The 16,389-nt window shown below is 32.5% G+C and overlaps 1 protein-coding gene across 33 annotated transcripts in view; it reads right to left on the reverse strand.

Moving 5' to 3' along the window:
- RIMS2 (regulating synaptic membrane exocytosis 2) overlaps positions 1–16,389 on the reverse strand; it is a 586,517-nt gene that overhangs the window by 137,000 nt on the left and 433,128 nt on the right. For 20 of the 33 annotated variants that reach the window (XM_043483849.1, XM_043483845.1, XM_043483875.1 and 17 more), the window contains one exon: positions 13,136–13,236. The exons of the other annotated variants lie outside the window; for them this stretch is intronic. In XM_043483849.1, coding sequence (XP_043339784.1) covers positions 13,136–13,236 — 101 coding nt within the window. The remainder of the gene's footprint in view (positions 1–13,135; positions 13,237–16,389) is intronic. 33 annotated transcript variants of the gene reach the window in all.

Below are 16,389 nucleotides of genomic sequence, written 5' to 3' on the forward strand. Positions count from 1 at the left end.
TATTCCCTCCATTATTTAATGGGCTCAATAATCAACTAAAACCTAGAAATCTTGTGAGTTATCTTTGACTTCTCTTTTTCCAATATTCCCCATTCCAATAAATCAAGAAATACCAGTCATTTAATGTAAATGAATGTCTTGATATTTATCTACTTGGGGCTTATGAATGGATCCTTGTCTTTTTTAAAAATTTGCTTATTTTTAATTGGAGGATAATTGCTTTATAATGTTGAATTAGTTTCTGCCACACGAATCAGCCAAGGTATACACATGCCTCCTCCCACGCCTTGAACCAGGCACCAGGTTTGAGCTCCCTGCATCACACAGCAAATTCCTACTGGCTATCTATTTTACATATGGTAACATATCTGCCCTCAGATTAGAAGCTTGTAAGATCTAGCTAGAATTAATAAATGATCATAAGGAAACTCTTCTTAGCCATCAGAATTTTTGATATCTGTCCTTTGTAAATATCTTTAAATATTACATGACTCATTATATAATTTTTTGGAGAATATTTATGTATTTTATTAGGACACAGGATGGAGATATTACAGATACTGTAATCTGTAACATCCCCAAAATTCTAATAGAAATAAGACATGAGAATGTAGCAGTAGGATAATGAATCTGGGAATCTGTAGCAGGAAGAAAAATTTTTTAAAAAGTAATGGATTGAAGATATGAAGCAGGGTTCCCTTTCAAATATTAATTAGGTCCTATCAGGGAGGGAAGTGGGAGACATAAATTGGGAAACTGGCATACACATATAAACACAACTATATAGAATATATAATTAATAGCCTATTGAATAATACAAGAAACTCTATTTAATACTCTGTAATGATCTATATGGGAACGGAATCTTTAAAAAAGTGTATATATGTGTACATATAACACACTCACTTTGCTACACAGCAGAAACTAACATAACACTGTAAATCAACTATAAAAGAAAAAAAAGTAAGTAATAACGTAATTCAAGGTATTTGCATTTTAAGAGAATCAGACTAAGTAATAGCCTGAATAGTACTGAAAAACCTAAAAGGGCTTGATAATTGCCTTGACTCATCAAATTTAGGCATAGGGCAGATATAATTGCATTCTGTTGAAAATCTGGAAGAGGCCCACTACCCATATTTTTTTCTGTGAGAAGATAGCAAAGGATCACTTGGGTTTGGATGAAGATCATTTTGGATGCAGTCAACAATCAAACATGGGAAGGAATAACAATTATGTCTAGCTTAGACTATGCCAATAGCCTCTGACTGGGACCCCTTATCTTTAACAAGGAATTAAATGGATCCTTTTCAAATCTGTCATAATTATACCATCAGAGTTATATGCAAAAAACACAAGTGTGTTCATATTTGTGACTTTTTTCAAAAATCTTCAAAGACCATAATTGTAAAGGAGAACATCTAGATTTTTAACTGAGAGAATTAAAGCTCTCCACAATCTGGCCCCAGGCAACTTTTCCATTCTTACCTTCTAATATGTATCCCATTTTGTTTAATATTTCTATTCTAAAGAACTACTAGCTGTTCCTTAAACACAGCTTGTGCTCATATGCTTTTATGTTATAACTTTGCTTAAGGACATGACTGTCCTCCACCTCATACATTATTCTGTAATGTATTCCCAGATTTCTTTAAGCCAAATGAATATTTCTCTTTTTATTCTTCTCTTGCATAGTTTACTTTTATTATATTACTTAATATAACCTATTTTGTATGAGTACTACCTATGTACATGTGTTTCCTTGATGTGATTATGAACTCTTAGATGGGAAGGACTACCCCTGCCTGCCTTTGCCTTTGGAGCAGAAAATGGCAACCCACTCCAGTATTCTTGTCTGGAAAATCCCATGGACAGAGGAGCTTGGAGGGCTATAGTCCATGGGGTCACAAAGGGTCAGACACAACTGAGTGGCAGGGCACACACACATGCCTCTGCCTTTTCGCCTACCCTCTTTTTTTTGTTTTATCTTCTCTCTTCTGTTTTTCATTTTTTCCTCCCTTTTTCCCTTCCTTCCATTATTCCTTCCTCCTTCACTGGTCCTCCATTTAAAAAAAATTATTATTTACTTGTTTCTCTGATAATTTTTTTTTTAATGTTGCAAAACCAAAATTCAGACTTATAGCTGACCAGCTTCAGAAACACCCCAGGTATGCAGTTCAGTAACAGGAAAGAGAAAGTTACTAAATGTCCCTTGAGATCACAAAATATGTTCAGACATAAGAAAGAGGACTCACACAACCACACTTTAAGAAAAAAAAAAAAACAAAGCCCAAGAAAGGTATTTGGTATTAAAAACATACTTTTGGTTATTCACTCATCACCGATTCATTCAAAAAAATAACAATATTTTAAAGCTGAAAGTGACCTCAGAGAAGATGTAATGTACTTTCCTCATTTTATAGATGAGAAAATTTAGAGACCAAGAAGTTAAGTGAATTGACTAAGCTCATAAAACTGGTTAGTATTAGAATTTCTATTTTCATTAAAAAAAAATTTTGTGAACTACAATTTCACTACAAGGCAAGCATATTCAGAATCGAACCACTTAAAAAAATTCATACTGTTTTCTTCTGTAAGTATATACTTTAAAATAAAGATTTTCTTTTCTGAAATTTTGAAAACTATATAAAATGACATGTAAAACCAGAATACAAAGCCAGCATGGAAATACTACAACACTTATAATTTATGTACTTATAACTGTACTTGGATGAATTTTAAACAAGTAAAACTTTTAAAGAACAAAAAAATCACACAAACATATTTTATGTCATATTGAAATAACATCTTCACATTCCATTGAAAATCCAGATAGTTTTGGTTTTTTTGGGCAAAAACTGAAAATGGGCTTAAGAAATAACTTGTTCTTATGTGACTGGACCCTAAAGACTGTTAACCTTGAGGTGAATATGCCTAGTCATGAAAACGACCTGAAAAGGGCCAATCATAAAACCACAGACATTTTCTTTGTTAGTACAAAAGTTATATTAAACTGGTGGGTAATGTTCTATCCATCAGAATGGAGTTCAACTGTCAGGTTTTTTTATTACTCCCATCTCATCTGTTATAATAAATAATAAGAGTAGCTACCATTATGGGCATTCGCACATGCCAGGATGAATTCTGTATACTTTTACATATAATTTTTCTACCTCATAAAATTATCACCAGCCAAAAGTTCCTTCTCTCATATCAGTTACGTTCCAAGGTTAGCTACATTATTTTCAGACTGGAGTATTATTATATAATCTTCAAAACTGATGAAATGGAAATTATCAAAATTCCATGCTTAGGAAAATATTAGTAAATTAATTTTGCTAATAAATAATATCTGTAATCCTCACAACTGATGAAAAATTACAACTAATTTTTGTGCTCATGAAGAAAGTTTTTATATAATAAAGTTATAGATATGTTCAAATTATAATTAGCCAAATTAAACTGATATTAGAGATATGGAGGACTGCTGCCCTAGCTGACTGCCTTAATTGAGTAAACATTTTAAGTCTCACTTCAAACTTAGTTATAATTTATTTCATGTGAAGTATGAGATAAAAACATTACACACATAAATTTATTCTCTAAATCATAATTATTACACCATAAGTTAGTTAAAAATTTCAATCATTAGTGAGAATACATTAAGTAAAGAGCCTGACACTGATCAGAAATTACTGAATCAACTAAGGAGACAACAGTAGACAAAGAAAATGAAATATAAAAAATCTAGTTCAAATCTAATTTTGAAGATTAGGCTATGAGATTAAATGATTTGCTTAGTTAGTGACGAAGTTGCCTAAAACCCATGTATTAGTACCTAATGATTTTTTTTCTAGGCAGCCTCCAAAGTACCTTGTATTTGTGTAGCACTTACAGATAACAAGCTTCCCTCAATTTGTACACAGGAAAAAGCTGGCTTGTGAAGAACTCTTGGGCAGTTTACCCAAAGTCTTAGCGCATAACTAGTAGAATCAAAATTAGAACCCTAGTCTTCCAAATTTTTTTGAGTATTCTTTCTACTATGATTAACTCTAGACAGAAATCAATAATCATATATCCATTAGAAAATTTGTTTTTGACTCTTAGGTAAGAACCTACCCACACTCTCTCCAGAAATTTGTTTCTTGTCCCTACTTGTCCGTGGAGAGTCTACAAATAAATATCTGAATAAACTATATATCCATTCTCAAGAAGTGTATAGTTTAATAAAAAGGGCCGAAAAAAGCACCATATAAGACAAGATATATGTATTTTAGGAAGTGATAAATGCCATGGTTGGTTCATAAGGTTATATGTTTTCATATCTCTGTTGTTTTGAATATTCTTCTGCTCGTAATTTTTATATGACTGTACTTAACCCTTTTAAAGTATATGAAATTTGAGTTGTAAAGAATGTTTTTGCCCTATTTATCACATTTCCCTTTTTCCTTATTTCCCTTATCCTCCTTGACTATGTAAAGCAAGATCTCTCACCCCTTGGTGACCTGTATCTTTCATCCCTTGTATCCCCTGTAGGGCGTCCTTGTTGTTAGCAAGCCAGCAACCCTGGAGGTCTTATGAAAGCAAAGGTGAATGCATAAATTTCTATTTTTGCTGAAGGTAAAAGAAAAATGTTTCCCTCTTGTGTTCTTTGGAAATATACTGAGAGAAATTATGCTCTTGGCAACAGCAGCTATTGTCCACAGGTTGACCCTTTTACCAGCAAGTAGCCAGATGCAATTTATTTAAAATTCTTTCTATATTTACTAAAAAAGGGAGAAATAAATTACAATTCCTTCTGTAATCTTGCAGTGTTCTTTAACACATAAGTTGGTTCTACTCATCTCAAATGACTTCTTCATAATTAAAACAAAAAAATCTATTTTATATTTCCTGACCTGACATGTGGTTTCCCTGGCCTGACATGTGATTATACAGTAGGGGGTAGCAATTCACAAATAAAATGCAAAGAAAGAGGACACATGTTTCAATGTCTGCCTCAGAAAACATTTAAAATTTAAATGTGGTCTTATAACTAAGGAAAATAATTTTTAAAATGAACTTGCAAACAGAGTATTTCATATCCTAGGATGTGAGAAGGTAGTTGGAAAAACAGAGAACAGTGAACACAATTTTAAGAAATCAAAAAGTCTGAAACAAAAATAGCTATAGTTTGTTGCCTAAAAATCCATGTTTACGTTACAATAAAATATGCTTTCATAATGCATTAAGGTAGTAAACTAAATATTATTAACTACTTTGTAGAGATATATTGTAACTAAACTGTGTATCCTCAAAATTCATATGCTGTAGTGCTAACTTCTAGTATCTCAGAATGTGACTGTTTTGGAGATAAAACCTTTAAAGAAGTGATTAAGGTAAAATGAAGTCACACTGGTAGGCCTTAATCCAATATGACTGAAACACAGACACAACAGAGGGATGGCCATATGAGGACATAGCAAGAGGGTGGTCATCCCCAAGCCAAAGAGAAATATCTTGAAAGAAATCAAACCTGCCAGTACTTTAGTCTTGGACTTCCAGTCTCCAGACTGTGAGAAAATTAATTTCTGTTGTCTAGGCAACTGTGACATTTTATTATGGCAGCCCTAGCAAATTAATATAAACATAAAGAAAAAAGAAACTTAAAGTTATAAACTTTTACATTCAAAGATTATTCACAGATAAAAATATAAAATTTCTAAAATTCTACTATTAAATTTTTAACTGTAGGTCTGTTACATAAAGTGAGGTATACTGGTACCCGTGAGATGAGGAAGAAATAAATAGTTGTTACTTCCATCAGCTAAAATATGGAGGAGAGAAATTTTCCTTTGGCTCAGGGCTTTCAGGATGTGTATGTATAGACATGTATACAGAATCAAATTATCTGTAAATATAATTTTATCTCTCTATTAAGTACATTCCAGCTGGCTAAAGAGTAACATGACAAGAATAATAATCTGAGGCAGATCAAAAGTTAACTAACCTGATAAGAATGAGAGAACCCAAATCACTTTTTATACTTTTTAGATCATTAATTTTTACAGTTTTCCTTCCTTCTCACTCCCATATTTTTTAGGATAACTTTAAAGATATACTAATCTATATGTAGTATATTGTTAATGGCAACAAATATAGACATGGTAAGAGCAAGGTATCTGTTGAAAATGATTTCTCTTTTTCTCTTCCTTCCCCATCACCATCATCATCATCATCCCACCATCATCATACTATAGCTAACATTTCCTTTTTCCTTATGGCTTCCCTTGTGGCTCAGCTGGTAAAGAATCCACCTATAATGCAGGAGACTTGGGTTCTACCCCTAGGTTGGGAAGATCCCCTGGAGAAGGGAAAGGCTTAAGAGTCATACATACAGATTTAATCTTGAAAACAATCCTTTGAGGTAGGTATTATTATTAGCACCCTGTGCTAATTTTACTAAAGAGCATGAAGCTAACTTATTACAAGGTTATGCAGAAATGAGCACAACAATAGAGAAAATTGACAAAAGTAGAATAGACATTTAGAGAAATGGTATGTTTTAGTGAAGAAATCCAGGTCTAGCCACTGGCATTCTCCATGACATCTTCATCAGTAAGTGGTAAGATTTCTTGGCCTAGCTTGGGATGGAAACTTAAAGTAGGTGATCTTAATTCTGACTTTTAAAAAAATTAAACCATTTTGCTGGACATCTGGCTAGACTAAGCCTAGCAGTTGTTTTTTTTTTAATGTGAATCCTACTTCCGTTTATAAAATGGTTGTGCAGCCTAGTCTAAGAAAGGATACTTCATTACTTCATGTAAGACACCTTAACCTTTTCCATGAGAACCTCACAGAGTAGAGACTGGGTTACTAAAATCACTCCTAATTATAATTCTCTTGCTCTATGTATCAGATGATTCCATGTAATGCTGGTACAAGGGTGTCTGTTTCAAGCAAATATCAGGTTCTCTGGGTAGCTTAAGAATCAGTGATGCAGCAGCTCTTCTTCCAGTGGGCACCCTGCCCAGATCAATTATACTATTGTTAGGCAGTGTTGTGTGCTACCAGAAACTCAACTTTTCTGTTTATCCAAAAAGAAAATTTCCCTATCATTTTATTTTAATCACTGCTATAAAATTATACCATTCATTTCTTCACCTTCAATAAATATATGTATTTTCATATATCATCTTAGGGGTTTGTACAAGGCTACCTAATCTACATTTTAAAATTTACTTTTTATAAATTTGGTTTTTCACTTTTCAGATCCATTTATGTCACTGCTGTTACAGAGTATTTCTTTTAAAATATCTATAGCCATATTTCACCCATTAATCAACTTTCCAAGAACCAGCCAGGCTCATACAAAGTCAACCTTGATAACATCATTTCTGAATTTCAGTAATTTAGTATGTAATTTCTCATCATGTTATGTTCCGTGCTCTTTTTATCAATATAACCTTTGAAGATTCATAAATTATTTCTCCTTAAATTTGATTTTTTGGGGGGATCTCTGCTGCTTTAATCTATTTGAGAATAAAGGGAACATTCAATGATATGAGTTACACTAAAATCCTTTTCATTAGTTCAATTATTTCTTTACCACTTCCTTTTGACATTATCATATTCACTTCTGGTGTCTATGAAACATTTGTTGTTATTATAAAATAATAATAACAAATATCTTTACCATTTATTAAGCAGTTTACTAAAAGCTAAACCATATATATATATATATATATATATATACACACATTATCTTACTTCCTCCTAATCATCAACATATAAAATAGTTAAGAAATAGATCTCAAAGCCTATTTAATAAAGAAACTGAGAAGAGGTTAAGTTACCCAAAGTCACCCAGGTGGAGTTTGCTTAACTCCAGGCTGGGTTCTCATCTTGCACTCTGACCTCATTTTGATAGCAGAGTCTTGAAGTGCTCCTGACCCACAAACAACAAACATACAAGAAGCACATATATGCCGCTCCTTACCAGCTCCTACCTATCTCCCCTCTTCTGGAGTCCCAAGAATGAGTATTTTCTTCTCTTCTCGAGAATAAGCTCTAAAAAAGGGCACAGCTTAGCTAACAATGGCGATTTATTTGCCAAAAATATTTTGCCTTGAACTGTCTGAATTTTTTATATTGATACTGCCTACAACTTCATCTTGTGAGGTTTATTTGTATTTATAGAGCTTTTCTTTTCATTTTTTTTAAAAGAAACTATCTCTGTGCTATGTAATTCATATTGTAATGTAAATTACTTTAGTGGGATTGCTTTCTTCCTAATATGCCTCTTTGAAACCAGTGAAAGTGAAAGGGTTAGTCACTCAGTTGTGTCCTACTCTTTGCGACTCCATGGACTGTAGCCCACCAGGCTCCTCTGTCCATGGAATTCTCCAGGCAAGAATACTGGAATGGATAGCCATTCCCTTATGCAGGGGATCTTTCCGACCCAGAGATTGAACCCAGGTCTCCCGCACTGCAGGCAGACTCTTTACCGACTGAGACACCAGGGAAGACCTGAAATCAGTGAAAGGATCTTTAAAAGACAAGAAGCCTGGGAGAGGAGGTGTCAAGTGCTCCACTAGGTACCTACAAAGAAGGATAGAAACTCTTTTCCTTTCTTTTGCTCCATTGTACCCTGACCCCAGAACACTAAATGGATTAATATGAACTCCTGGTTCATATCTGAAAAATTATGGGAAATTTATTGACTATATTACTTAATTTTAGAGAGATAAACACAAAAACAAAATTTTAGGTGCTAAAATAGGGATAAGATATTTTTGTGATAATTTCATGGGAACATAAGCACCAAAAGAGAGCATTTTTTTTCTACAGGAAAATAAACTTTGATTTCCAAATAAACACAGTATCAATAAACTATAGTTTCCCTGTTGAATTCTTATGGACTAACTTTTAAAAAAAATCCTCTGAGTTCATTTAGAAACACTAAATATGGCTAATTTTAAAAGCAAACATCATATGCTTAAATAAATATTATCAAATTGTCCATATCAATTATCAGATATATATATATATATAAACTGTTTATCAATTATTGTTAATTATTGTAATTATATTACTCATGGAAAGGTAGTTGGCTTATGCTGAAGTATAACTCACATTGTTAAATCTAAGAAATCACATTCTACTGAACCAATGGGGAGCAGAGAATATTGGTTTTAAGTTGATCCTTAAATTTCTTTGAGAGTAGAATAGGTGAATCACATTTAAGCTGGGATAAAGAGAATGTAATAGGCACGAAACGGTGCACAGGCTGGCTACATAGTTAAATTCTGTTTTGAGGGGGAAAGTCCCGAGAATTCATCCACTGAGAGAATAGGAATCATGTGTGCACCTGGATTTGATTAAATAATTAATTAATTAATTAGCTCTTATTAAATATAGAATGTCTACTTATAAATTTCCTAATATATTTAAAATATACTTAGACACTAATTTTAAAGGCACTGTTCTTCGGGTACTTTCAAAGTGAATTACTAAGGAGATATTTTATAAATTAGTAATACTTGTTTACAACTATCAGTGCAGAACACTTGAGAAATTCAGGAAGGCAATGCCATTTAAAACATGAAATATATAGTTTTTTAAAAAACTTCATTAACAATTATATCCCATCAAAACTTCTTCATAGTTTCACTAGAATTTCAGGACTATAGCTCAGAGGTACAGCACATGCTCCATGGCTTTTGAACTTAATCTCAGTTATCTCAAAATTGACGAGATTAGCTACAAATAATATTTTCCAAGATTTAATGTGAATTGGTGTAGATTACTTAATCTTTTTATCTATGGCTTAGTTCCCTTCCTTATTAAATAATGTTTTCAAGAATGAGTTAATATATTGAAAAGAATACTGGAGCAGATAGCCTGTCCTTTCTCCAGGGGATCCTCACAACCTAGGAATCGAACTACGATCTCCTGCATTGCAGGTGGATTCTTTACCAGCTGAGCTATCAGGGAATCCCAACATACTGAAGCACTCGTTAATCAAACAAGGAAGAAAAGAATGGTAATATAGGGTAAATATCTCTAGTTAAAAAGAGAGGGATGCTGTTGAAAATTTTAATCTAAAGAATTGTTAGTATGGAAATGAATAATAACTATTCCTTATCCTTATTAAATAATGTTTTCAAGAATGAGTTAATATATTGAAAAGAATACTGGAGCAGATAGCCTGTCCTTTCTCCAGGGGATCCTCACAACCTAGGAATCGAACTACGATCTCCTGCATTGCAGGTGGATTCTTTACCAGCTGAGCTATCAGGGAATCCCAACATACTGAAGTACTCGTTAATCAAACAAGGAAGAAAAGAATGGTAATATAGGGTAAATATCTCTAGTTAAAAAGAGAGGGATGCTGTTGAAAATTTTAATCTAAAGAATTGTTAGTATGGAAATGAATAATAACTAAGTCTATACATGCACTTGACTGAAAAAGAATCCTCCGCAATTTTCTCTTTCATCCATGAAGGAGGTAGTCCAAAGTAGGGATGACAGGCAGACAGATGATCCAGCAAAGACAGTTCCACATCAGGAAATTCAGAGTGGAACAAAATAGAGTTGTGTTTTGGATTCTTTTAAAATCTTAATGATTTGATTGCCTTCTTGGTTAGGCTGAGTGCATAACTCCAGCAACTGAAAACAGATTTCTAAGTATTTGACATTCAATAGGTAGGATTTGTTAAAAACTAGGAGAGGGCTTGTAAAGATCAGATCACTTATTCTCAAAGGAAGTCTCCATTTTTAAGTGACATCATTCATCATTGTCTTCTGAATAAAACCCTAAAAGAGGAAATAAACTCATTCAGTTACCTAGAAGTAAATTCTATAAGCAGCCTGTCTTAGAGCAGTTGTGCTCAAACTATAGTTCACATCAGAATCACTTGGGAGGTTTGTTAAAACACAAGAACTCCTAGAGTTTTGTTTAAGTAGTTCTAGAGAGGGCCAGATAACTGCATTTCCAAAAATTCTGAAGTGACGTTGATGCTACTGGTCTGGAACTACAGTTTGAAAACCACTGCCTTAGCAAATACATAGGAAATTATGTTGCTTAGCATAATTAGTCCTTTGCCAAGATTTAAATCTTCTCTAACCTAAAATAATTGGTGTCAAAGTTATAAAACTTGGAGGTCTCAAGAATTAATTTATGAACTGGAATGTAATCAAAACTTGTTTTTCTAAAAATAAACTTTCAGCCACACTTATAGTATTCCTTTGGTTCATTCTCTTGTAATAAATTTGTCAGGTATCCATAACAAGAATCATTGGCATTGCTTCTCAGGAACTTATTTTTATTGTATGAACAATGTAAATCATATGAGTGATCCAGTTTCTCTTTCTGCCTTTGAGGTTTGTGAGGAAGCTCACAGTCAGAATATAAGCCCCACATGTAGCAGGCATATAGGATCTCACACTATGCATTTTGCCCTTCACAAGCTTTACTTCTGGTATTACCTTGTTGTGTCTTGACTTCATTTTCCCTTGATACTCATTTCTTCATTGACAATAGCATTATATGTATTTTAAAAATCACCTACATTCCTTCCTGAAGTACATTGGGATATAAACAAACAAATGAAACAAATGTGTTACGCTATGTTTATGAAAGCTTTAATATCCTATTTTAAGTACATTGGGATATAAACAAACAAATGAAACAAATGTGTTATGCTATGTTTATGAAAGCTTTAATATCCTATTTTATCAGGACTTAATGCCTTGATTTTTGGATTATACAAAATGAATAAATGAGAAATTAGGCATAGCAGATGCCACAAAAGTTTATGCCTATTTAGCCCTAGACAGATATATTTTTAAAAATACCTGGAAAGGGATAGAAATCAGTTCTAATATCAAGCTCAAAAGGTTAGAGATGTATCTGAAATGTTGTATCATTACAAATCTATTTTCTATGAAATTCACCAAACCTATTTGAAGTTATTCATATTTTCATTTTAGAGGAAAATTTCTAGAAGTTTATGGCCTGCAAAGCAAAGGCAAGGCTATTTTTTTGTTGGTCTTAAATTTACCTTTCTCTAGACTTTAGGCCCGTGCCATTTCCAGGACAACAGAACGCTGTGATGAACAATCCTGTATTCACCACATCGGTAAATGTTCATGTGATTTGGAAAAGAGACCGCTGGTTTGGAACATGATGCTGATGAAAGAATATCTGCCTCCTCTAGGTCATATAACAGAGAAACTAAAAACATATGCTGCCTACAATATACACATATCCAGCATAGTCAGTTATGCTTTACTTAATAAATCTTATTTTTACTGAAGAATGAGGTATAATTGAAAGAAACTGAAGTTTCAGAAGGTAAGGATAAAATAGACCCAAGTATAGAAAAATCCAAACAGCTTTTCTCTAGTACACAGATAAAAGACCACAGATATTATATGACAGTAATTATGAGAGTACATAATAACTAAAAGTTACGAATAAGCTTTGCTATTTTTATCTTTTTGTTAAATCTTAAATAGGTACATTAGAGCAAAGTCTTTTCATGACTTTGGGAATGAATAATATGATAAACCTAAAAATGTTTTGAAAACATAAAGGCAATGAAGAGCACAAACAATAAAAAGAATATTTTTTTCCTATCTTGGAAGACTTCATACCTCAATTTATTACCAAAAAGTGGTTCAAAAAGATTCTCACTAAAAAACTTGTTGAATTCCTTATAACAACTCATGAGTATGTATTTTGTTTCAAAAACTTACTAAAAATCAGATCGAATTAAAATACTATAAACAAAAAACTGTATGGAGGAAAACCGTAAGATGAAAATAGAAGTTCTTCCTATACATTTTAAAGGGTGTTAGGGCCTTTGTAGGTTTTATAAAATGAAAACTTCTAAAAGATTTGTTCTTCAGATCATTTAAGAGTTCCATTTCCTTAACCTCTTATATTATACAATGACTTTTTTCAAAAATTAAGGCAAATCTATACCTAAAAGTTGGTATACAAACACATTATAAATTTTAGCATTTAATAATATCATGGGGCCATTGCATTATATGTTCGTTTCTGACTAATCTGCCTTCAGCAGTTTGAGAATCTAACGGTTTCATATGATTGATTATTTCACAACTTTTAAAAAGAAAAATGTCTTGCCTTTGCATGGTAATCTTGTTCCAGTCTGGGATCTGATCCGGCTACCTGTTTGTATTTGTTAATTTTCATTTGGCGATTTCTCTCCTCTATATCCATAGCACCTATCGAGTAGAAAAAAACCCATAAAATTAATGTTCGGTTCTTATTTCTGAGCCCTACTTACAGGATGTACAAAAAAAAAAATGCTAGGCTGATATACTACTGTCACTCAAGGTAGTAGTACAAATTAAATATCATATTATTTTTAAGATTTATTTAAGTATGCAATTTGGTAAATAAAAGCATGATTATTAAATATGTAAAATAATTAAATCTGAATAAGGTGTAAAAAATTTTAAACAGAAGAGAACATATCTTCATTAGCTAGATAATACTTTCTGGTAAATGTCCAGGAGAATATATTCGACAGCACGTAAACATGACAACAGTAATATTGTAAGAATTTTGGTCTGTAATTAGTGCATCAAGATTGAAATTATTTACTGGAAAGAAGTTGCAAGTATAATAGTTTCAAACACGACTGTACAATTGCATTAAGTTATCAAAAAATCAGCCCATGTATCAAAGCAGGTTGTTTCAGCATCCATGTGAATGTAGCTATCAAGATCTTTTGAACATGGATTTTCTAAAACTAGGATCAAGAAAGAGGCACTTGGAGTAATACTCTTGAAAACAAACCATGCCCGGTAAAGGCACAAAGTATTACTGAAATCATTTCAGGGGAAAAAAGAAAGTGAGGAGAAAAATTGAGATGGTAAGCTTATTACAAGATGAGACTAATGCTGTCTGTAAAGGTGCTTCCTCAAAACACATCAACTATAGATATCAAGAGGGTTTTTAAAAACTTTGGTTAGAATAAGAACTAAATTCAGTGAACAAATCTTAGTAAACATGAAAAAGCAAACGTGAGAAATGAAAAAACATTTCTCATTAATATGGATAATGGAAAAACAAAATCTCAATTTGTATGCTACAAATCTACAAACTGGGAAAAATAATCATAGTTTAGTAAGTTCAACTGGTTTTCTCCAAAAAAAAGTTGCCATGTAAATTCACAAACACTGAGTCTATGTAAGATTGTGAACACACACACACATGTACTCCTTGCTTAAGATCATAACTTTAAAACTGTAGTAAAGGCATATGGACCATAGGTGTGACTATTCAAAATTGGCATTTTAATACTCATCCTGGAAAAACCCTCACCGTATATTTGATAATTGCAAGCAAAAATTTTAAGTAAAAATTGATAACTAAACTAACATACCAAGGGAAGAAAATGTTTCAAAAAGGATTAAGAAAATCTTCACTAAAAGAATGTACAGAGTTCAGATTACATGCCCTCTAAGTAAAAGTGCAAATTTAAATCATCTAATCAGTTTGAGTCAAATTTTAATAATGATATGAGTTATTTTGTGCCAAATTATAAAATGGGGAATAGAAATATATTTATATAAATTGAATGATACACAAAATCAAGTGAGTGCTTCCATGATGTGTGTTAAATATCGTCAGGTATAAATGTCTATTATTTATTAAAATACAATATTGGAGTTGTTTGTACCTCAAGAGATATTCTCAGATAAATATGTTTATTTCTCCAAGGTCAAGGGAATGAAAAAGCTTCAAAAAGTTGTGTGCTAAAAAAATACTAGCTAAAGTAAGTATTTGGGAAGGTTCTTTGAAGTTTTTTGACATTATAATGGCAAAATAGTGTTTTAAATATAAATAGCAACAATAGACAAGGTTTAAACACATTTTATGCACATATATATAAATATATATACACACACACATATATACACATACACATATACATATATGCATTTTCTAATATCGAGACTATTTTCTGGACATCAACCTCCTATGACACTACATTAAATTCTTCCTGATTACTGGATAATTATGGGATATACACTGACAGGTGTTGGGAAGCTTTTTCTGTAAAGAGTTCAACAGTAAACATCTTAGACTTTGCAGACCATGAGGTCTCTGCTGCACCTCTGCCATTGTAATATGAATGCAGATTTAGACAACACATATATTTTATGTACACAAAATGTACATGTGTATTCCAATAAAACTTTATTTACAAAATAGGCAATGGGCTGAATTTGGTCCATGGCCACAGCTTGCTGAACCCTGCATTGAAGCATTTTGGTAATTTTGCAATGAAGAACTTTTTTCCTTAGTAATGGTTTGAAGATTTTGTAGAATCAGGTTTATGGAACATCATATACATTTAACACGTCACTGATGGGAAGCTAAGAAGGATATTAATCTGTTTTTGCTAAAAGAAAACAAAGATGCAAATAGAGTAATATAAACATTTAAATATATCAACTGAATTCCAATCTCAAAATCTTTCCAAACTCAATCATCATCTGTATAGTCCTTAAATTGGAAAAATTCATTAGATTCTTTTTCCTTTTATTCCTTTTTTTTTTTGGCTAGGCTCTGGTATTTATTCATTTACATAATTTATTTTTACTTTGTTAGAGTCTTAACCAATGAAATCTCAAGGGACCATCTTAGTGAATATACAGTAAACAAACTTGGGTAAATATACTTTTAACTTAAAATTCTCCCAGGAACCTAATCTGTAAGAAAAACAGTGCCTCTCTCCAATAGTATTTTAAGTCTTCCACTTCTTTTCTACATTTTTTATCAAGCTATTTTCTTAAAGAAAACACTCCACAGATAATAATATCCTTAGAGAAGAAAGTATCCTGAATACAGAGAACTACTATAAGGGATTCTTCACCAGCAAGATAATTTTTTGTTGTTGTTCATTTTCGTTATGGAAAATAATCCAGAAATCATATTTTCAATACCAGTATTTCTTTCAATCAAACTCAGTAATTTTTATTTTTCCCAAAAATGAAAAACCATATGGAGGAATCTATGCAAGTAGAGGAATTCTCAGCTGGTGCTAGTGGTAAAGAATCCATTTGCCAATGCAGGAGACATAAGAGACACTGGTTTGATCTCTGGATTGGGAAGATCCCCTGGAGAGGGCATGGCAACCCACTCCAGAATTCTTGCCTGGAGAATCCCACATACAGAGCAATGCTGGCAGGCTACAGTCCATAGGACTGCAAAGAGTCAGACATGACTGAAGCAACTTAGCTAGCACATATGCAAGTGGAAGAGTTGCTTGCTATCTGGTTAGGGAATAGAATATGTAATTTCTCAACTTTAACTCTAACGTCCAAGGCTGGACTCTCCAAAGAAAAGTAAGTTAAAGTGATAAG

The sequence above is a fragment of the Cervus canadensis genome, chromosome 12 (assembly GCF_019320065.1).
Source record: "Cervus canadensis isolate Bull #8, Minnesota chromosome 12, ASM1932006v1, whole genome shotgun sequence".
Lineage (NCBI taxonomy): Eukaryota > Metazoa > Chordata > Mammalia > Artiodactyla > Cervidae > Cervus > Cervus canadensis.